Source organism: Oculina patagonica, chromosome 12, assembly GCF_052425735.1.
Source record: "Oculina patagonica isolate OP01 chromosome 12, crgOcupat, whole genome shotgun sequence".
Taxonomy (NCBI): domain Eukaryota; kingdom Metazoa; phylum Cnidaria; class Anthozoa; order Scleractinia; family Oculinidae; genus Oculina; species Oculina patagonica.
Genome location: NC_135769.1, coordinates 7,079,215 through 7,102,615, shown reverse-complemented (window position 1 = coordinate 7,102,615; position 23,401 = coordinate 7,079,215). Strand labels below are relative to the sequence as shown.

Genomic DNA, 23,401 nt, shown 5'->3' with positions numbered 1-23,401 from the left:
ACCCAACTAGTACTAAAAAATCTTTTAAAAAATTTTTTTTTACCCCCCCCCCCCCAAAAAAAAAAAAAAAAAAAAAGAGGGGAAGGGGGGAAAAAAAAAAAACAAAAAAAAAAAAAAGAAAAAAACAACAATTTTCAATGATTATAGTACTGCCTTGATCGAATGAGCCCAATGCACACACGCGGCCACCAATGGCAAGGGCACAATGCAATGCAGGCACAGAAAACTAAATCAAAGGCAAAAGACAATAAACTCTTATAGTGCCTCTCTCCACCCAGGTGTATAAATGGGTACCCATGAATTTAATGCTGGGGCTAACCTTGCGATGGACTAGCATCCCATCCATGGGGAGAAGAAATACTCTTAGTCGCTTAATGCTACAGAACTTGGGATAAGCTACGATCTAATGGGCCACCTGGTTCAAACACAGACTATAAAACAACACAACAAACAGGTTCAGAAACTTAACAGTTCGCTTCTAGCGTTTAATACAATCCATCAAAATTTCATTATGGATTCTAAATTTCTTGATAATAAAACATGAAAGTCAAAATTCCTAAAATGAATTAAATTTTATGACACTGTGTTTCCCTGTTTCTTTTACTCTTTGTACAAAAATGCTCCAATCTATTATTAATGACCAGGGTAACATGTAGGATCCCGTTTTGGCTGTACCAAGGGGAATTATAGGCATCACTAAGGATTCTTGTTACTGTCCTCTATTCTGTTGAAAAGAAGAAGGAAAATTTAATACAGTAGGGAACCGAAGGGACAACATCTAATTGTCCCCTGATGTGAGGAGTCCCCTTAGTGGGGGTTCAAATAGCATGTCCTTACAGTGTATGTGGCCAGGACCACATCGCACCACCAGACCACAAGTGGCCCGAGAGAGTCCCCTTGGTGGGGATTCAAATGGTATGCCCTTAGCTGGCAAGGGTCACATTTCAGTGACCCCTTACAAATGTATGTGAGGTGTCCCCTTGGTGTGGGTTCAAATAGCATGTTCTACAAACTGTATGTGCCCAGGATCACGTCACAGCCTTTTCTTTTAAACCATCACCCTGTACATGACCCCTGATGTGAGGTGTCCCCTTGCTGAGGTTCAAGTAGAGTGTCCTTATGTAGTCAGAACCACATTTTAGTGTCCCTTCATGCGAGTTGTCCCCTTGCTGTGGGTTTAAATAGGAGTCCTTATGTGGCCAGGATCACATCTTAGTGTCCCCCGATGTAAGGTGTTCCCTTGTTGGGGGTTAAAATGTGCTGTATTTGTGAGTCAGGACCACATCTAAGTGGTCCCTTATGTGATGTACCCCTTTTCTGGGGGTTCAATTTTATTTACTCTTGTAAAAATCATTAACTACTCATGATGGTGCAAACCAATCCCAACACAGTATTCAGATCACATGTACACAACTGTAAACCCCAATACAAATCAAACAATAGAATTAACTTTTAATACAAACTTCTGCTCAGCTAATTAGTATTCATTTACTTTTGATACAGATCTCTACCGAATCGCATAATAATACTTTGCATTCAATTTAATGTTTTCATTCCACAAGTAGAATAAAATATCATGTCCGAACTGTATGGCCGTTTACAATGGCTTGCCTATCAGCTCGCCATTGTAAATGCCCATACAGATCTCCTGCTCATATTTTATCTACTACTTAAGAAAGTTGTCTGTGTTCAAAATTCTCCAAACTGTGTGGATAAAAGAGCAATAAAACATTATGATGTGTACATACCTTTTTGGTTACTTGTTATCTATTTCAGAAGACTTTTAATATCATCTGTTTCAGCACAATCAAAATAAGAACTACCATCTGGAGCCTTTAAATTCTTGTTTGCACCCTAACAGAAAAACACAACAAAGTACATTGTACTTCAAACCTATTGACATATTGAGCCAGAACTAAAGGATGAGTACCCCCCCCCCCAAATCACTAAAGAGTCCCACTGTTCCTCAACGGGGGTGTGGGGAGGGGGCAGTGCACTATATAAATGCACAGCCCATTTACCAAGATCACAAAGACTACCTCACCTCTCCCTGGTTAAGAATAGGATCCTGTCAGTTGACCACAGATGGCTCCACAGAGGTGTGAAGAGGCCATTTATAGGCTCAAACCTACTAAATCATTTCTGATATACAACACCAGAGTTCAGATTGTTAAGGCCCTGCAAAACGAGGAAATATGCTTTCATAATTTTTTCCTTACTTTGCCGTGGTTCCATGCTGCAAAGACAAACAGCATGTTTCTGCGGTGCAGCAGAAGCAAATTTTGCTTCTTGGAGACAAATATTGAGGCTGGAAACAAAGCTTTCCGTGTAGCAAAACTGGGAAACATTGAGGAAACATGTGTACACTAGGTGTGTTTCTGGAAACATGTTTCCTTGTTTTACCATGTCTTTAGGGAGAAGCATCGAGTGTGGAACCAAACAGCACTGGGATGGAGACTTCTCTCCTCCTTCCCTCCTTCCATCCAAAAAAAGAGGATGAACAAAAACAACAACAACAAAAAGCAGGGTGTTGTAATAACCGCGAGTCTTTCTCTTGAATAACGCTTTTAATAACAACTGTCCTGACTACATCTGCACGTGGCACTACAAAAGATGTTCACGCGCATGCGCAACCTGATGTTGGATATTACATTTCTCCCTTTGTTTAAGAAAAAGAAACTCAACTAGAAACAATGTCCTAAATGTCCAACGTCCTAAGCTTAATAGAGAATGTCTCAACATTCCGTGTTTCCACTTTTTTTTTTTTTTTTTTTTAGGTAACATAGTCTTTTAGATAGTCTGGTCGTCTCCGATCGCGCCTTGGTCTGGTCACAGCTGCGGGTTTGTCGCTGCTGCTAGTTTCAGCAGTGCTAGTAATGATCTCCTCTCTGCTAGTTATGGTCTCCTCATGGACTGACTGGGGATTGGCATTAAGCAGGATTTTCTCTCTCCAATCCTCTGAGGTTGGTTCTTTTTCCTGGTCGTCCCTTTCTTCGCTGGCATTGTCCTGGGTTAACGCGTTAGCAATCTTGAACTGGCTTGCATCTCGATACACTTCTCGTCCATCCATGATCCTTCGTGCTGCAATGCTTGATCCGTCGGTTCGAGTTACAATGTAGAATGCTGGTTCATAAGCTGTGGACCATTTGTTCCTCTTCTTTTGCTTCAACAGTACATGGTCTCCTACAATGAAGTTGTGTTCCTTAGTGTTCCTGTTCTCAGCATTTTGTTTGCCCTTTTCTTTGTATTTCTCATCCCTCTCATTAATGGCCGTGTCACGAGCAGTCTCACTACTCTCTCTCATTTGATGGTCTAACTTGGTTCTGACCTGTCTGTTCATGAGGGCTTCATATGGTGCTACTCCAGTGGCAGGGTGTGGTGTTGAGCGGTAGCCTGTCAGCATTTCTTGAATAGCTGTGTTGCCATTTCTGCCGTTGAGATGAGCAATCTGCTCTGTCTTGTTAAGCAGTTTCATGAAGCTTTCTGCCTCGCCATTTGCTCGTGCATGTTCCGGGGTGACTCGATGATGGTGAAATCCCTCTGTTTTGGCAAACTCTGCAAATTCTCTGGAATTAAACGGTGGTCCGTTGTCGCTTTCGAGCTGTCTTGGGGTGCCATGAGTGGCGAACATTGTTTTAAGCTTTTCCTTGGTTGGTTGAAAAGCTGTCGAGTTGGTCTTCACAACTTCAGGGTATCTTGTTCTCTTGTCTATGGCTACTAGATTGTAATGGCCATCAGGGTAGGGTCCACTGAAGTCCACAGCTATCACGTCCCACGGTTTCTTTGGTATGTCTGTGACTTTGATTGGTTCCTGTCTGTGCTGCTTTGTGGTAACCTGGCATTCATAACACTGACCTATGATCTGTTCGATCATACTGTTCATGGTTGGAAACCAATACTTCTCTCTTATCATCTGCTTTGTTTTGGTCATTCCCAGGTGTCCAAGGTGGTGTGCAGCTTTGATGACTTTTCTTTGTAGGCTCCTGGGGATAATGATCTGATTCATTCTGAAGAGTAGGCCATCCACAGCATACAACTCACTATGCACACTGTAAAACGGTGTGATGTCTGGGTCCTTTTTGTGCTGTTCCCAGTCTCCGGTAAGTATCCTGACGGACAGTTTCTGAAGCTGGGTATCTTTGCTGGTTTCTTCCTTGATTTGATCCATAACAACAGCATGTTCAGCTGTCACGACGTACTTGATTACTCTCTCTACAGCATCCTTTCCTTTCTCTGGCAGTGGGTGTCTTGATAAGAAGTCGAGTGGATCTGCATCGTCCTTTCCAGGTTCATAGATTAGCTCAAAGTTGACATCTTGCATTCCCATAACCCACTTCTCGATTCTCGGTGGGAGTCGCATGGTCGCCTTGTTAAACAGCGGGAGCAGTGGCTTATGAGCTGTGATGATCTTGAATTTTGGTGCTCCAAGGAGGTATATGCTGAACCTGTTCTTTGCCCAATGTACGGACAGGGCATCTTTCTCTGTCTGGCTGTATCTTTTCTCTGTGTCAGTCATAGTGCGGCTAATGAAGTGGACGGGCTGGAGACCACTGCCTGTCTCCTGAAATAATCCGGCTGAGAGTCCTTCATGGTAGCTGGCTTCAACTCTCACAACGATTGGTTTAGCTGGGTTGAAGTATGTCATTGTGCTTTCACTCGTTATGCTTGCCTTCAACTTTTCAAATGCTTCGTTCTCTTCTGCTCCCCAATTGAACTTTGTGTCTTTATGGGTCAGCTTTCGCAAGGGTGCGGTTAGTGATGCATATCTTGGGATGAACTTTGATAGGTATCCGGTCATGCCAAGAAAACTTCTTACAGCTTCTTTTGATTCTGGTGGGCTGCTTTCTTTTACAGCTCTAATTTTCTCTGGGTCTGGCTTTAGCCCATCCTTGGTGAACTTGTGTCCATAGAATTCTATCTCCTCGACTCCAAACTGGCACTTGTCTGGGTTGAACGTGACTCCAAAATCCGCTGCTCTCTGCAGGACTGCTTCCAACGTCTTGTTGTGCTCCTCCATGTTTCTTCCTCCTAGCAGGATATCATCCCGTTGGTTGAGGCACTTTGGTATGTCTCCAAATATTCGGTAGATAGCTTCATCAAAGAGATCTTGTGATGCTTTTGCTCCAAAGATCAGACGTTTCGGTCGCATGTTCCCCCAAGGTGTACTGAAGGTGGCAATCTTCCTGGATTCTGGATCGAGCAGGAGTTGGTGGTACCCCTGTCTCATGTCAAGCTTGGAGAATACAGTACAGTCATGAAATTTGTACATGAAGTCTTCAACAATGGGTCCCTGGGTGATCCTGTGTCTCTCCATGAATTGGTTGGGTACCCTGAGGTCCACGCTAGCTCTGATCATGTGCGGTTCAAGTTTCTCCTTGTCTACAGCGTTGAATTTCGGCTTTGGTTGAACCACCAAGGGTGAACACCATGTCACTGCTTCACCTTCAGGTACCTCTTCGAATATCTCCTCCTCTAAACACTGCTCCAGCCATTTCTTTAACGGCTCTTGCAAGTGATAAGCCACTGGTCTCGGTCTTTGAGCTACGGGGACTGCTTCTGATCTCATGCTGAACTTTGCATAGAACTCTTTTCCATTCTTGATGTCTCTGATCTTTCCGATGCCTTTAAATACGTCACTGTATTTATCGGTGATCTCCTTGATTTCAGTTTTAAGGTTCTTATCTTGCTTGACACTTTTGATATCTGGTGGTTCTTCCTGGATTCTCAGGTCATTGGTCTCGGCGAAAGAGCCATCTTCTCTGATCTGTAACATACCCAGTTCTTGAAGGGTATTTTTGCTGATGAGGGGTGGAGAATTGATTCTTCCTCTGACCACAACAAATCTTGCAACTGCTCCACAGGTCTGGTTCCTTACAGTGGCTGTAAACTCTCCTTTCACAGGTAGCTCACTCTGCAAGGTGCTTAGCTTTACTCTGCTTGGCTGTAGTGTAAGTTCCACACTGGATCGGTTTGTCAGTGCTTTAAATTGGTGCTCATCCAAGACATTTACTTCTGCTCCGCTGTCGGGCTCAGCTCTTACATCAACATCTTCTATCTTCACCGATATGGTTTTGTCTTCACCAGCTGCTTTGATTTTCTTCACTTGCTTCAGGTGCCTTACGGCTTGGCAAAAGAACTCATCATCCGAACTTGTTGAGTCGTCAGCATCTTCTTCTTCTTCTTCTTCAGTGGTTCTCTTGACGCGGCGCTTGTACCTTGGATTTTCTGGAGGCTTGTGGTTGGGTCTTTGCTCTCGCCACTTCTTGCTGTTAGGTGGGCCCTCAGACTTGCACACAGAACTGAAGTGATTGAACTTTTGACATTTTAAACATTTTTTCCCATAGGCTGGACAGTTCTTGCCTTCCTCGTGTGTGCCTGTTTGTCCGCAGTATCCGCAGGGTTGTTTTCTCCGACCACTTTGTCTGTTCTTGGGTGGACGCCACTTTCCAGACTGTCCTCCAACCTTCTTTACATCTTGAGGAATTTTCATGTCGCTTATTTGAAGTGATGTATCTTCGATTTGGGCAGCTTCGGTTAAAAACTGTGTCAAATCCCATTTCTTGTTGATGGCTTTTTGGATAAGAGTTCGATTCTGTGTTGTTTGGATGAGGTGTTCCAAGATTCGTTCATCGCAGTTAGCTCCGAATTCGCAGTCGTTGGCTTTCTCTCTTAAACGAGCAGCATACGCATTCGTTGCTTCGCCATGTGCCGGTCTCATTTTGAGGAATACATATCTTGCGTGGTGTTTATTTTTCTTCGGCTTGAAGTAGTCATTCAGCTTCTTTCTTAACTTTCCGTAGTCGTCACCGCCATCTGTCGGGTTTGGCAAACTTTTCTCCAGGCGAGCGATTTCTTTACCGCCATAAATGATGAGTGCATCTTTCTTGTCGAGTGGCTCCGTAATCTTAAAATATCTGAATTCCCGTTCGATTTCTTCGAGCCAGTCGTCCCACGCTTGTCCTGTAGCTATCGGATCGTCTCCTGGGTTAAATGGTTGAGATTTTAGGGTTCTCGTTGCTGTAATAAATTGCACTGGAGCTGCTGGAGTTGCTTGAGCGGCGGGTGCTTCTTCTGGGTCAGGCATGTTTGTTGATCGATTGATTCACGCGTTGCAGTATTTTTCTTGCTTGCCTCTCTCGCTGGGCTTCAAACCTCTCTTTTTAGGTTTCTCTTGCTTTCTTCTCTGCTACTGGTGCTTCGTCGAGCGTGTTTTTCCTCGTCGCCAGTGTAATAACCGCGAGTCTTTCTCTTGAATAACGCTTTAAATAACAACTGTCCTGACTACATCTGCACGTGGCACTACAAAAGATGTTCACGCGCATGCGCAACCTGATGTTGGATATTACAGGTGTGAACACATTAATTATATTTTTTTCTGTTAAAACAGCAGTTGGCGTTTTATTATGCAGTATTACCTTTTCAAGCAGCAACTGGACACAGGCTGTTTTACTTTCAAAGATACTTGCCAGTAAAGGAGTTATTCCATGTCTGTCTGGAAGCTTTGGATATAGAGAAAATGCAAAATTAACTTAAGACACAAGTGACTCATTATTTGACAGCAGTAAAAAAATTGAAAAAAAAAAAAACTATCAACTAGACAACAAATTTTGCGTGAACGTCCTTGTATGGTTCCAGAAAATATATGTATACTATATATGTACATGTATACTCCTGCCACAGAAAGGATTGGAAATTCCTGGGGTGGGAGGGGTCTCACAGGCCAAAACCTTTATGGAAATATATGAGGCTTTATTGGAAATTTCACAGGGGTGGGGGGTCTTAGGAAAAATCCCATCTGTGAGGGAGGTATAAATAATTTATGGTACTACACCTTAAATCAAACAACCTTCTGCGGGTGAATGTGGATATTTTCTGAAACAACACATTACAAAGAAGACACAGCTTCTTTACTGAGCAGTGTTCATGCAATGATTGATATGTTTTGTTTGACGCAAAAAACTAAGTTCTACATTACCAACTAACTGACCACACTCTGTATTCATGTTCAGTACAAAAGGAAACTCACATTGATGTTTGCTCCTTTTGAAAGAAGATATTCAATCACTTCCTTTTGTCCATAATCAGCAGCAAAGTGTAGGCCATTTCTTCCATTTAGGAGCTCTCCATCTATATTAAAACCCTAGAAAGAAAGGATGGCATGATGTTAACACATATGTTTGCCTCCCCAAGGAGTTGTGGAAACATACATGTACATGTAGGGAGGCGTGGTAGCCTGATATTTAGTGCGCTGGACTCCGGATAGGTGGTCTGGGCTCAAGCCTTGGCTGTACATTTTTATTTATTTTATCAGACATCCAGAGCAAACGATTAGCATAATCACGACCAAGGAACTTCCTGTCTTGGACTATATGAAGAGGCTTCACAAAAAGGGGGTACCTTTTTTCACTGTGCTGGAGGTATATTTAACAACTATTCCATGAGCGCATTTTGGATATGAGATGGTAGATAGCCAACAAGGCGCGTAGCACTGAGTTGGCTATAACAATCTCATATTTAACAAGTGCAAGTGGAATAATTGTTTTATTAAAAACACCCAAAGAATTGCAATATTTGAGCTCCCCAGCTGTTTTCATTCAGACGTGTATTGGCTACCATTTTTGTGGTCAATGGTATATGAGCTCATAACCATTGCCTGTTAACCAATCAAAACACAGGAATTGCATTTACCATTGTTATTTTTTAATAACAAAGGGTATGCATTTCACAAGTTGAAGTGTAGGAAAGGGCAAAGGAAAATGTTATTTCTAAAGTTTGTAAAAGAGACGATATTAAATAAATATATTTTTTGAACTGTTGGTCCAAATTGAATGGAAAAGTTAAAATACTACAGTAACTTTTAGACTTCAAGCACACTTGCTGTACAATACCGAATAAGATCAACGACTTAAAAACAAACAAGCTAAGGGCTTATAAACATAGAAAACCGAAAACATGTTTCTCGCATACGTACAAGTTTTCAGTTTAAACTAAAGGTAATCGTGACTAATTACGGGCCAGCTCTAGTGTAAAGTCTGAATTAAATCAATCGTTTTGTCATTTGAATAAGCTGTTCGAAATATGAGACGAGCAACACGACAAAAAGATTAATTTTAATCCAGCTTGAGCTATCTAAACCTACATGCCGTGTACATTGTACATTCTTCAGATCGATTTCTCCAACTTTTTTTGGTGTACAGGTCTAGATTTGAAAAACACTCTGGGCTGATGATCTTCTGACCTTTTAGAAATATATGTTTTCCAATCTGGCAATTTTTAGAAAACTAGAAGTTTACAAAGGAGCTATTCGTGCAAAGACACACGCAAAGATCAGACACACACACCCACAGCCCATAACAAAGTGTTATTCTACAGAAGCATAACTTATTTCTCACCGGTTTATCTACGATGGCTTTTACTTGATCCAGATCTCCATTCTTGCAGGCCCAAACTAATTCCTCTCCCATACTGGACGAGAAAAGTGAAAAATACCTTCTAAACCAGACTATCTTTCTCGACCGATTCTCGACTTCTCGTGTCCGGAGTGGAATACCCATAAATCTGTTCGGCACCTCGAAGGACAAATCGCGGGTTCTTACAAGAAGTCACTACTGCAGAAGACTTCTTTGAGGTGTGTAACTTTGCTGGTTCTACATTATTTCTTGCGAAACTTTTAAATCATGGACGAGCCATTTACGGTAAGAAGTGTTTGTAAAAGAATCTGCGCCTTTCTGCTTTTCTTTTGTTCTTTTTATGAAGTGCTGCTTTTGAAATACAACATTTCTTTGGCTCTGTTTTGACAACTAAAGTTTGCAGTTTGTAGAGAGCACGGCACATGTTGCAACTTATTGTCCAATTTTCCTCTCTAGAAACCTGTGTTTGTTGCTCTTGGCGTCGTATTAGTTACAGTAGCATTTGGTGTGGTAACATACCTGTTTAAAAGTCAAGAAAAAGGAAAGAAAAAGAGACCAGTTGCTCTAGATCCTCAGAAAAAGATTCCATTCAAACTCGTTGACAAAAAGGTACTGTACTACTAATACACTGTTTGTGGTTATACAAGTTGGAGAGGGGGACCCGGGGGAGGAAGTCTTGGAGTAAAAGGCGGGGGGTGGGGGGAAGTCTACCAGAGGGACGGAATGGAAAGGTGGGAAGTGAAATACCCAAGGTAAGATAACAACCAGGAGATAATTATATGAACATTGCACAATATTTTAAAAAAATGTATCAAAAAGAAGACATAAAAGTACTAACAAAGTGGCAGAAATTCAGACTACCATGTCACTCCTAATGCACAAATGGATTCCATCTTTCCTGCAAATTTAACAAAAGAAAAACTTAAGTAATACATGGAGCAGGAATAGTAAATACATGTACGTACACTGTACACTTAAGAATTGGGAGGAAATTGAGCAAATATATTAATGTGATTATTTTTTGCTGCAGATTGTAAGTCATGATACAAGAAGGTTCCGATTTGAACTGCAATCACCAGAGCATATACTTGGGCTGCCTGTGGGTACGTTTAGATTTTTTTTTAAATATTACCTTTAGTTATTGTTATTTATTTTCGCGGGAACTTAATTTCGCGAAAATAGAACGGGCATATTTTGCGGGACTTAATTTTTGCGATTTGGCCAAAAATACAAAATTAACATAAAAAATACAATAGAAAACTTTTGAAACAAATTTTCGCAGGTATTTAATTTCGTGATTTTTTGGAAATCGCAAAAATTAAGTCCCGCGAAAATAAGTAACAATAAGGTATAATAATTAAGTTAAACCATCCTTGGGAAATTCGAGGGGGCAACAGAGAGGAGCCTGAGAACGAATGAGATTAGTGTCTAAATGGAACGCGGTCTTCTCGATCGGAAACTTCCAACGAAAATTCTCGGAATTTTTTGCAAATGGAAAACGCCTTTTACCTTCTAGAGCTATGGGGCTTGAATCACTCCTGTTCTTCAGCAATAGCCACCCAGGCTAAACAGGTAAAATCATGGAGACCAAGTAAAGTGTGATCCTCAGATATTTTAGGTTGGGGGTTGAGTGTGGCTTCCAAGGTTCCCCGACAAAATGTCTTGATTACAGAAAAATTCATAGACTGTGCTTTTCAACCAACCCATGCCAGAGTAAAAAAGGAGCAATGGAGTCCAAAGTTGATTCGACACAAGGCAACTAATCGAGAACTGTGTCTTGGTAAAGGGTCACCAGACTCACAAATTAATGCACTGTCTGGTGTATGGCAATGGATGCTCTTTGACCTTTGCTTCACAAAAGGGCCACAGGATTTAAAAAGAAGAGTGTTGAAGTTAGTTAAGTCATGTTCACATCCTCTACAATGTTGCAAATTATACAGAAGTCAATGTAATCCCTATTTTTATTTTTTAGCATAAGTAGCCTTAAAGCTGATTTCCAGTCCGTACTGCGCAGACTCGGGGTTTGTTTTCGTTTTTGTTTTGAATTCGTTGAAACGTTACACTTCGGTGACAGCATACATGATGTGTTTTAGTACGCCATTAGGGTTCGTTTCGTTCAAGAATTTCTGATGAGCTAAAACGTCCGTTTGAAATAGTGTCAAGGTTCTTCTACTCGTTATTATTTGTTCTGCAAGGATATCTGGCGTTAATAATGAAGAAAAAGGTAAGTTTGTCACAGAATTTTTAGTTTTGCTTGTCAACATTCCTTCGTGTGAGGCTCACATAAGCATTGCAGCCGAGATTGCGCAGTACAGACTGGAATTCATCTTTACAACCTTTTTAGCTCAATACTTTCTTTTGAATCAAGTCACATTCTTGCTCAACTTTCTTTTTAAGGAAACCACATGTACCTCAGTGCCAAAGTTGATGGCAGTCTTGTTATCAGGCCGTACACACCAGTAACATCTGATGACGAGGTCGGATATTTTGAGCTGGTCATCAAGGTACACAACAAATCCTCTCCTAACCTTCACACTTTCCTTGAAGTATTAGTTGCAGGAAGAAATTGTGTGATTCTTTCCTTCATTTCTACATGCAGTGGTAGAAAAGTTTTAGGCAAACTGTTTAACTCTTAGATCAACCCAATTCTGCTACAAAGTTGAACCACAAATCACAGATTGACCACATTTAAAGGATTTAATCTCTCACAATTTTTTGAAGCTCACCCTCAGTCTTGCATCCGATCACATGTTGATTGTACAATTTCTCTGTTACTTAACAAAACAACTAGTTTCCAGTCTCAGACACAATAAAGGAACAACTTACAATAAATTTATTGAAAACAATCTGTCAATTTTTTTTTCTGTTTGTTGTTGATTTTCTGAATTTAAGTGCTGCAGCTATAATTATGCAATCTAAAGAATCAAACTCACTCCTGGAAGGTAAATTATGATAAAGAACTCAAATAAGAATGGACAGAACTTTAAATTTGTGATAAGATTCAGCACATATAATTTGAGATACTGGGATTTTGTTTGTTACTTCCAGATCCCTAAAAAGATATTATTAATAGCAAACTTTTTATCGCAAACATATATTCATTTTTTAGGCACCTAATGAGCCAAATTTGGATACTTTCCAGTAAAAAATTTATTGGCATCTCATTTAATGGCAGATGCCTAACTTAAACTTTCTTTTTTTACACATCAGACTGAATGCTTACAGTGTTGTGCTGTGTGTTGTAGGTTTACTTCAAGAATGTTCATCCTAAGTATCCAGATGGTGGCAAAATGTCACAGTACCTTGATTCTCTAAAGATAGGTGACACTGTTGATATCAGAGGACCATCAGGAAAGTTGACTTACCTCGGGAGAGGTGAGTTTTTCTGTTAGTTCTTGTTAACTGTAGTTGTTGAGAAGTAATAGTCAAGATCAAACACGAGAGACTGTGTTTCATCACATTTTCAAGTACCAACACTGTCTCAAGTGTTTGATGTATCATTCTTCTTGATCAAAACATAAACTATAGTGCAAGTGGAAAAATTAAGTGCTAACTTAGAACAGGTAATTTGATTCACAATAGATGACAGTTTGCAACAATCTTTATCCCTACACGAACAAAACAAATGTGTGTCCACTTGTCTGTGAACTGATCATTTGCTCACCTCTGCAGGAAAATTTGGAATCAAGGAAAATGCAAAGGAACCTGTACAGTTCAGAACTGCTAAAAATGTTGGCTTGATTGCAGGAGGAACTGGTAAGAAAAGAGTTTTACTTAAATTTGTTGTAAAATTGAGCTCCTGATAGAACAGACATGATAATCTTGTGTCCATGGGGTAACGATTTTTTAACATTTTAATTTTATTAATGATTATTGGACATGGTCAAGCAAAATATTGCGATTTGTCAGTGGTGACCAGAGTCAAAGCTAAAGGCAAATAATTGCAAATGATCAATCTGGGAGAACTGAGATCTGGGTTCTGGGAGAACTATCATGAAAATTTTTTAATGTCTTTCTCGTTTCTCTACCAACCTTAGCATATCTATGCATCATTTGTTTTCACACAATGTTATTATTTTAATTTGTTACTTTTTTTATTGTACAGGCATAACTCCCATGTTACAGATCATCAGTGCAGTGATCAAAGACAGTGAGGATAAAACCAATATAACTCTCCTGTTTGCTAACCAGGTGCGGACGGTTTTTGCATTAAAAATGGACATGAATAGGGACTCTTAAAAACTTGGCCCAAACAGCTGGCACTTACCTCTGATTTCCATAGCTTAATGTGATTGGTGTATTTCTGAGGCCTTCCAAGGGGTTTTGGCGACAGGTGGTGACATTGCTCCAAAATAACTAAAACTGTAGCAACAATCTTGTTCCAAAACCAACAGCCGACAGAAAAATAACAGCACTGAAAGGGTGTATATTTGCGACAACGGCAATGTTTCCCTTGCCAAATAGTGGACAGGTGGGTAGGAAACAGGCAACAAAGCGATGTTAGAAACCCCCTTGAAAGGCCTCACTTCTACTCCCCCCTAAATGAGATGCAGTACATTGCAGGGTTACCCTAGCATTTTACCTGGGTGGGGAGAGGCACTGTGAGAGTAATAAAGACTAGTGTCTTGCCTAGGAGCACAACTCAATGACCCCAGTCAGGGCTCTAACTCAGACTACTAGATCCAGAGTCCAGCACACTAGCCATTAGGCCACTGTGTTTCCTAGTTGGCAGGGAGGGATTTATTTTCAAAGCCGATGCTAAATGATATTTTCAGCCAGAATCACATCTCTGGTACTGATTGCAGAGTCCCATGTGACATAATACATCTACTGGGTGAATTAACTACAAACTTCAGAGCTTGATAATCTTTGTGTAATTTTATTGTGAATCAAAATATGCCTTTTTGTGGGTTTCAGACAGAGAAAGACATCCTAGTACGACCTGAGTTGGAAGAGCTAGCTAAAGAGTGTGAGAATTTTAAGCTTTGGTATACCCTCGACAATCCACCTGAAGGTATAATCAATATTTTAGTTGTTATTGTTAATAATTATTTAAGGTACATGTAGCAGTATATGTGACGTTTGGCAGTGAATCATGTCATAATTTATTGAGTAGCAATGACAAGAACTTGTCAAAGCTCGCTTAATCTTGTTCTCAGAGCCTGCGTTCCCCATGACCAGCGGTTGGGAAACTCAACGGCTTTGGGCTAATCGAAAACCCGAACCAGGAAATCCAGCTTCCAGTTTGATTGTGGGTGTGTGCCGGAGATTGTGGTTAAACGAACAAGTTTTCCACAGCCAATCAGATTCGCCTGTCCTCGGTGGGCTTTCAGATTAGCCCAGAGGTCCCAATCCCTGCACAACCAGAAGCATTGTGGCCTCAGGGGATAAGATTAAATTTTGCTTAGAAAAAATAAATGAATAAACAAACAAACAAACAAACAAATAAATAAATAAACCCACTTTGCTTTGGTTTTAATTTAATTTATATTGTTTTTCAATTGATAGGCTGGCCATACAGCTCGGGATTTATTAATGATGTCATGATCAAGGAACACATGCCACCACCAGGATCAGATACCCAGATACTGATGTGTGGACCGCCGCCCATGATCAACTATGCTTGTATTCCTAACTTGGAGAAACTGGGCTACACCCCTGATATGTACTTTCCATTTTGAAAGCAAAGTGATGTAATGAGAATGTTAGAGTTCTGTTTATGTTATTAACCATGTATAATAAGTTTTCTATTCGCGAGTGTCAGTCACAGATGGTGAAACCAGAACCAAACTATCAGAAAACGTTTTTTAAGGAGAAATGCTCTTGGGCATATACAGTAAAAACCCGCGTGTAAGAACCTAGAAATTAAGAACCTCCTTGCAGAAATTTGCTTCCTTAATACCCCAAAAGGTTCTTATATGTGGGGTTAAACTATTTTATTTATAATACAATAACTGTATTTTATCAAAAAGGATGTCTTTAGAGATCAAGAATTGCACAGGGAAGCTAAAAAATGCCAGTAAGTACCCCAAAATATAAGAACCTGTTTTGCCAAACTCTAAAAAAGCATGTTCTTACACGCGGGTTTTTACTGTATTTGACATCTCTAACAGAAAAGGAAAAAAGTTAACTCGCAAGATTTTTTGATCAAACTCTTATTCACACACTTTTCTTTTCATGTACAGTGGAACCTCGATATAACGAATGGCCAAGGGACTGGAAAAATTAGTTTGCTATAACGAGGTTTCATTATATCGAGGTTCTTTTCCATAGGTTTTACTATTACTGGGGCGAAGAATATCGTTCGCTATATCGAGGACCTCGCTATATAGAGAGGTTCCGTTTAAATCGAGGTTCCGCTGTACTACCAAGAAAATATATGGCAAAAGTTAGGAATAATATTACTAATATAATTTGCTATTAGGACTGAAATCTAGAAATAAGAAAAAAAAGTTAAAACAAAGAAATGAGGGGACTCTGATAGATTAGCACAAGTAGTATAATAAAGATGACATTGCTGTAGATGACGTCTTTCGCAATTAATAGTTAATATTTTATTAATAAAAATTGTCCTCGTTCGTGTTGTGTTGTATCAATAACTCGTGTGCCTGTTTCCGGCAAAGTAGGTAGAGTCAGTGTATTCTAATTTTAAAATTATGTGATAACAGTGGTTTACTAGGTAGTCTTGATATTAACCAAACTGAAAAAAGTGAATACATATTAGTTCAACTAAACAAAGTTCATAGGAGCATTAAAGCTTTGTCATAATGATTTTATTGAGTTAATGGGCCGGTTATTTAATCTGGACGCTGTGTACCGAGTGTGGCTACACTCGGTACACAGAGTCCAGATCCAGACTTTGCACACTATAGTGCATCCACACTGAAATAGTGCATTTGAGTCCCAACGTGTTCTTAGTTGTGGTTACAAAGTCCAGTTGTAAACCTCGAGGGCTAATTTAAGCTTTGTTTAAAGAATCTACACGATCTGTTTGTGAACTCATGTGACCTGTTTCAGGTTATCAGAATGTTTGAGTTGTAAAATAAAATGTTTTGCAATTTGTTGATCTTGTTAAAGACTTTTATCCAATAACAAGAGAAATCTCATCTGTCGCCTTGCGGACACCCCACCATTAGGGACACCCGCTAAAACGGGCAAAATCCGGATCCCTGGCCAAAGAGGTGTCCCGCTATTACAGACTCTTATAATTACCAAATAATGGACTAAAGGGAACTCACTAGGGAGGTTAAAAGGGAAGTCACTATAAGGAACTTACTACAAGGGAACTCACTACTAGGGAACTCACTACTGGGCTCACTAGGGAACTCACTACTAGGCTCACTACTATGGACTCACTACTACACTCATACTATGGAACTCACTTCTAGGAACTCACTACTATGACTCACTTCTAGGAACTCACTATGGAACTCACTACTAGGGACTCACTTGGACTCACTACTAGGGAACTCACTACAAGGAACTCACTACTAGACTACTACTAGGACTACTACTAGGGAACTCACTACTATGCACTCACTACAAGGAACTCACTATTATGGAACTCACTATGGAACTCACTACTAGGGAACTCACTACTATGAACTCACTACTAGGGAACTCACTACTAGGGAACTCACTATTATGGAACTCACTATGGAACTCACTACTAGGGAACTCACTAGGGAACTCACTACTATGGAACTCACTACTAGGGAACTCACTACTATGGAACTCACTACTAGGGAACTCACTACTAGGGAACTCACTACTATGGAACTCACTATGGAACTCACTACTAGGGAACTCACTAGGGAACTCACTACTATGGAACTCACTACTAGGGAACTCACTACTATGGAACTCACTACTAGGGAACTCACTATGGAACTCACTACTAGGGAACTCACTATGGAACTCACTATTATGGAACTCACTATGGAACTCACTACTAGGGAACTCACTATGGAACTCACTATTATGGAACTCACTATGGAACTCACTACTAGGGAACTCACTACTATGGAACTCACTACTAGGGAACTCACTATGGAACTCACTATGGAACTCACTACTAGGGAACTCACTAGGGAACTCACTACTAAGGAACTCACTACTATGGAACTCACTACTACGGAACTCAATACTATGGAACTCACTTCTAGGGAACTCACTACTATGGAACTCACTTCTAGGGAACTCACTATGGAACTCACTACTAGGGAACTCACTATGGAACTCACTACTAGGGAACTCACTATGGAACTCACTATTATGGAACTCACTACTAGGGAACTCACTACTATGGAACTCACTACTAGGGAACTCACTACTATGGAACTCACTATGGAACTCACTATTATGGAACTCACTATGGAACTCACTACTAGGGAACTCACTACTATGGAACTCACTACTAGGGAACTCACTACTAGGGAACTCACTATGGAACTCACTACTAGGGAACTCACTATGGAACTCACTACTAGGGAACTCACTATGGACTCACTACTAGTCCAGGAGCAATGTCGCTAAAAAGGTCCGTGGGATCTGGATTTTTGCCGCCAGTGTAACGTGTTGTGGAGGGCCTAAGGGACCCGATAAATGTTGTTGGCACTTTTGTAACCCGTGCAGACGGGTTTCTATGGGGCGTTTAAATGTGCCCTGTGTGGCTCAGCATGAAAACGAGGCTGGAGTTCTAAATTGCTTCGCGCAAGCTCTAAAGTGGTTGAAATATTGCCGTTTTTTGTATTTTAGGATGAAATTTTCCTAGTCCTTAAAATTGTGAAATGAAAATACTATGTTTGCACTAATTATACTGTCACAGGTCTTAGCCCTATTGAGACCCGGGGGGAGGGGGCTTTTCACGCCTGCGCTGACTTCGAACGCTTATAACTTTTTCAGGGTTTAACCAAACGCTGCCAAACTTTGCGAGATTATCTAAAATTTATCCGAGAATAATTTCGTAGGATAGATTGTTGTTTCAGGAACTTAACATCACCACGGCAACGGCATTTTGACTGGCATGTTTTTCCAAATATGTAATTTCGTGTTTCTGTTAATGAAAATTAACTTAAATACAAATATTTTAACCTTTTTACGGTTCGTAAGCACAGTTTTATTGATTTTAAGTACTTTGCAGTACTTTTGGGTGGTTTTCTTGCGTTTAGGAAAATTTTTGAAATCCAAGATGGCGGATCCAATATGGCGGCTGTTTGACATTGTGATGTACTTGAATTGTACGTGATGTTACGTAGTCATCCCTCGTAAAGTATACAAAAAGATAGATGTTCAGACATATATACATCCTATTAAATTTATTGTGATTGCCGAAAGTTATTCTAGAAGCTACGTGGTGGTGGGGTGCAGGGGTTCCCTCGGTCCAGGAAGGTCCAAAAAAGCCCGGTCTGAAGGGCCGAGCTAGGTTTTTTTTTTAGAAAAAAAAGCTGCCCTGAATGGCAAGCTTTGAAACAACTGATTACTTCCAATATCAAATTAAGATTCTTAGATATTAATTACTTTTGTATATTGTTTAAAACTGTTAAAACCTCGACATGTTAAGTTTAAAATTAACAATAACTGCAGCAACAGAAACCTATTGGGTGTGAACTATAAGAGGTCAAAGATGCCCATTATTTTGCAAAATGTCCTAATAGAATGAAGTGCGAGTCTTTCGGCTCTGAACGTGAACAAAGAGGAAAATCAATCATTTATTGAACTTTTGTTTCTAAGGTGTTTCAAAACTAGACTGCTTTTATGTCTACGTAGTGAAAACCGGGTGAAAATTAATGGTAGAAAAAAAAACCGTTGTTATTACTTTAAGAAGCCTTGAGGTCTATAGGATTTTTTTCATGGCAACAGGGAAGTGAACAAGAAACCGCGATCGGATGGGATACCACTCTCGATCATATCAACCGTTGCATGGAGGTTGCAGGAGGACTTATTGGGATCACTCTAAACCTAAGTGCTAGAGCAAAGTTTTTCGTAAGGCAAAGCAAATGGCTGCGATGTCTTCAGTGATGCAGCTTTTCATAAAGACAGAGTTATTGCGAAGACAGAGTTATTGATTGGTTGTTGACCACAATGCGGAACTTTGCTACCCCGTTTAAAGAACTTAAAAATTGTAGTAGCCAAAGTAGTCATGATCATACCTGAAGCAATGAAGAGTGATCTTTGCCATAAAAGTGAGAGAGAGAGGGCACTTTGTAAGATCTTTGCTAAAGACAGAATTCACTCGAACATAGTGAACCGCTGGTCCCAGAACAAATAAACGCAAACTTCTTCCTTGGAAAGACAGCGGAAAGGTATCAAAGTATCTTGCAAGGATAAAGTTTCACGACTAATGAATCTACTGTGGTCCCGAAATCTATGTTTGCACCCGACGGTATGATGCTCCATTGTTCCGCAAAGAGCTCGTTAATGATAATTCTTTACAAGCATGGAGGTGAATCGCAGCAGAGAACGAACACGGCTACTTAGAATAACGACGATGACACAATAAATGTGGACGCGGAGCCTTAACTGCAATTACGAGTCCCTGCTGTTGACGCTATAAAGATGGCAGAGCTGCAGTACCTTGATAGGTCAGACGGTATCAAAGACTGTTCATAGTCACTGGCACTGGCCAGAACCACCAGGTAATTGAACTTGGGTCGATTGCTAGCGCTCTTGGCAGTGCTAAAATTGCAGCACTATGTGTAGCTTGCGAATACAGCCGCCTCTCATTCGCTCCCGCTACTGTAGCGGGAGCGAATGAGAGGCGGCTTTTTTCGCAGGCTAATTAACATAACTGGAAGTTTTTTCCTGCGTGCTGAAAAGCCTTCAGAGACACAGACAAGGACGTAATTAATGCTTTCGGATGTCTTGGAACGACGCTGTATCCAGAATAGAAGACAGCAATAATAGTAGAGCAGTATGTTTGCCAGACTTTTTAGCTCAGAACAAGCATCTCGAATCATGATGATAAAGACCTCATGTGGTAGATGTGCAAAAAGAACAGGCTACCACCTACGCAGGGTGCACTTTATGAAGCAATTCTCTGTACCCAAAACCAGATCATCGCTTTTAACAACGACAGAGTATGCAGTCCTAAGTTACCACAGCCAGATGGTTACGGCTAGAAAAATTAGGGAGGAGGAATGGACGACTGTAGCGATACGTAGAAAGTTCATCTACAATACTTGCTACAATCTGAGAGGGGGAATGGGAGAGTCTGTAGGCATATTACATATATTGAAAAGACGGTTTTTACTAGCGTCACTAGACCATACAAAACCTATAAATTTCGTTAAATTGCCCAACGCCGGGACATTCATTGATTCCTACTGACATATCTTGGAAACTGTTTGGCGAGGGGATGAGAGGCACTATGGTTCCAGGTCCGTTCTAGATTCAATGAACCACAAGAAAATGCCGCCTCGATTTCATGGTCACGTGATTGAGACTATCCATATCAGTTAAGATATTCTTTTGGACAACTCAGTCTATCGAAACTGCTAATAGTTATTCTAAAATACCAATAAATACCACATTTTTGTGAAGTTCATCATTCAGCCTCGTTTTCATGCTAAGCCAAATAGGCGATGTTTTTAAATTCCCCTTCTGAAGGCCTTTGCACGGGTTACAAGATTGCCAACAACATTTATCGTGTTCCTTAGGTCCCCCTTAACACTTCTAAACTAGTCGGCAAAATCTTCACGAAAATCCCACGGAATACCATTGCTCCCAGACTATACTAGGGAACTCACTACTATGGAACTCACTACTAGGGAACTCACTACTATGGAACTCACTACTATGGAACTCACTATGGAACTCACTTCTAGGGAACTCACTACTATGGAACTCACTACTAGGGAACTCACTACTATGGAACTCACTACTAGGGAACTCACTATGGAACTCACTACTAGGGAACTCACTATGGAACTCACTATTATGGAACTCACTACTAGGGAACTCACTACTATGGAACTCACTACTAGGGAACTCACTACTATGGAACTCACTACTAGGGAACTCACTATGGAACTCACTACTAGGGAACTCACTATGGAACTCACTACTAGGGAACTCACTACTATGGAACTCACTACTAGGGAACTCACTACTATGGAACTCACTACTATGGAACTCACTATGGAACTCACTTCTAGGGAACTCACTATGGTACTCACTACTAGGGAACTCACTATGGAACTCACTACTAGGGAACTCACTATGGAACTCACTACTAGGGAACTCACTATGGAACTCACTACTAGGGAACTCACTACTATGGAACTCACTAGGGAACTCACCACTAGGGAACTCACTACTATGGAACTCACTACTATGGAACTCACTACTATGGAACTCACTACTAGGGAACTCACTATTATGGAACTCACTTCTAGGAAACTCACTACTAGGGAACTCACTACTAGGGAACTCACTACTATGGAACTCACTACTAGTGAACTCACTATGGAACTCACTTCTAGGGAACTCACTACTAGGGAACTCACTACTAGGGAACTCACTATGGAACTCACTACTAGGGAACTCACTATGGAACTCACTACTAGGGAACTCACTACTATGGAACTCACTACTAGTGAACTCACTATGGAACTCACTTCTAGGGAACTCACTACTAGGGAACTCACTACTAGGGAACTCACTATGGAACTCACTACTATGGAACTCACTACAAGGGGAACTACTAGGGAACTCACTACTAGGGAACTCACTACTATGGAACTCACTACTAGGGAACTCACTATGGAACTCACTTCTAGGGAACTCACTACTAGGGAACTCACTACAAGGAAACTCACTACTATGGAACTCACTATGGAACTCACTTCTAGGGAACTCACTACTAGGGAACTCACTACTAGGGAACTCACTACTATGGAACTCACTATGGAACTCACTTCTAGGGAACTCACTTCTAGGGAACTCACTACAAGGGAACTCACTACTAGGGAACTCACTAACTAGGGATCCATTTCAATGCTACTGCGCGCGCTGCAAATCAGTACTTGAAGTAAACAGCAAGACTTGCGTTGACTTGCGCTGGGTGTCCAAACGATCTCCACCAAAGTGAACGCAAATAAACCTCAAGGCCTGGCCAAACGGAGACGCAAGCTGAAAACTTGCATCTCCGTTTGAGCCTCACAAAAGTGCCCCCCACCCCTTTCGATAAGCAAGTCAAACATATTTCAAGTTCTTTTCAATATTTATTGTCATCACCTTAAAAACTGGTGACTCAAGTCTGAGAAGTTCTGTTGGCATTACAAACTCAAAAATGAAATAACGAACAGTACAAGTTTAGAGTCCAAACGTAACTAACAGTTACAAACATATCAAGCTCGACAATAGAAAATTAAACGTAAATGTAGTTTTATATTGTAACGTTCTCTCACGAACGTATTAATATAAGATTAACAAATAAAAAACACCTTCTCTTCTCCACATAAAGTGTTTTCCTTTTCTTTAGATTTGCCATTTTATTTGATTTACTTTGTTTTGTTCACGCACTGAATTATAAAAGTTTCTTTGCATTTGAGTTAGTAAAATAAGAAAAACTTGACTGGAGACCGTTTCCTTGGCAGAACTGCCTTTATGATAACTTTATGCTTTCACAATGTTAAGAGATCTATTTACATCTTGTGTTGATTTTTTTTTGCTTCTTGACCAAATCCACAAAAATCTAAACTTTAGGTGAAATATGGTTTATGTACAATCTTCCAAAAAATCTTTAATCCGTAAAATTAAAATATTTTAACTACCGTTGTACAAGAATTTTAAGTCGTAAGTATTTGCAATGTTACTTCCAAATGCAAAACTTCTAGTGTCAAATCAAGATTTATGAACCTTTTCTTTAAACACGATATCCTAGTTTTAATTTCAATGTGGTCAATCTACTTATTCTTTCGTTTCTACGCAACAAATCGTGTTCAAAATATAACATTTCATTAACTCTGCACTACATTTTCCTTTACATG

At 40.4% G+C, this 23,401-nt stretch overlaps 2 protein-coding genes across 2 annotated transcripts; one reads left to right on the top strand and one right to left on the bottom strand.

Moving 5' to 3' along the window:
• Positions 1–455: 455 nt before the first annotated feature.
• On the bottom strand, positions 456–9,545 carry LOC144631883 (myotrophin-like). The gene is made up of 5 exons (XM_078490470.1): positions 9,393–9,545; positions 8,027–8,140; positions 7,416–7,499; positions 1,749–1,854; positions 456–724 (listed from the first exon to the last, which is right to left on the bottom strand). The coding sequence occupies exons 1-4, from the start codon at positions 9,462–9,464 to the stop codon at positions 1,768–1,770; spliced, it is 357 nt and encodes a 118-aa protein (XP_078346596.1). The 5' UTR covers positions 9,465–9,545; the 3' UTR covers positions 456–724; positions 1,749–1,767.
• On the top strand, positions 9,534–16,476 carry LOC144631832 (NADH-cytochrome b5 reductase 3-like). The gene is made up of 10 exons (XM_078490405.1): positions 9,534–9,695; positions 9,867–10,019; positions 10,441–10,513; positions 11,808–11,914; positions 12,656–12,785; positions 13,083–13,166; positions 13,516–13,601; positions 14,328–14,424; positions 14,919–16,218; positions 16,261–16,476. The coding sequence occupies exons 1-9, from the start codon at positions 9,678–9,680 to the stop codon at positions 15,089–15,091; spliced, it is 921 nt and encodes a 306-aa protein (XP_078346531.1). The 5' UTR covers positions 9,534–9,677; the 3' UTR covers positions 15,092–16,218; positions 16,261–16,476.
• Positions 16,477–23,401: the final 6,925 nt, after the last annotated feature.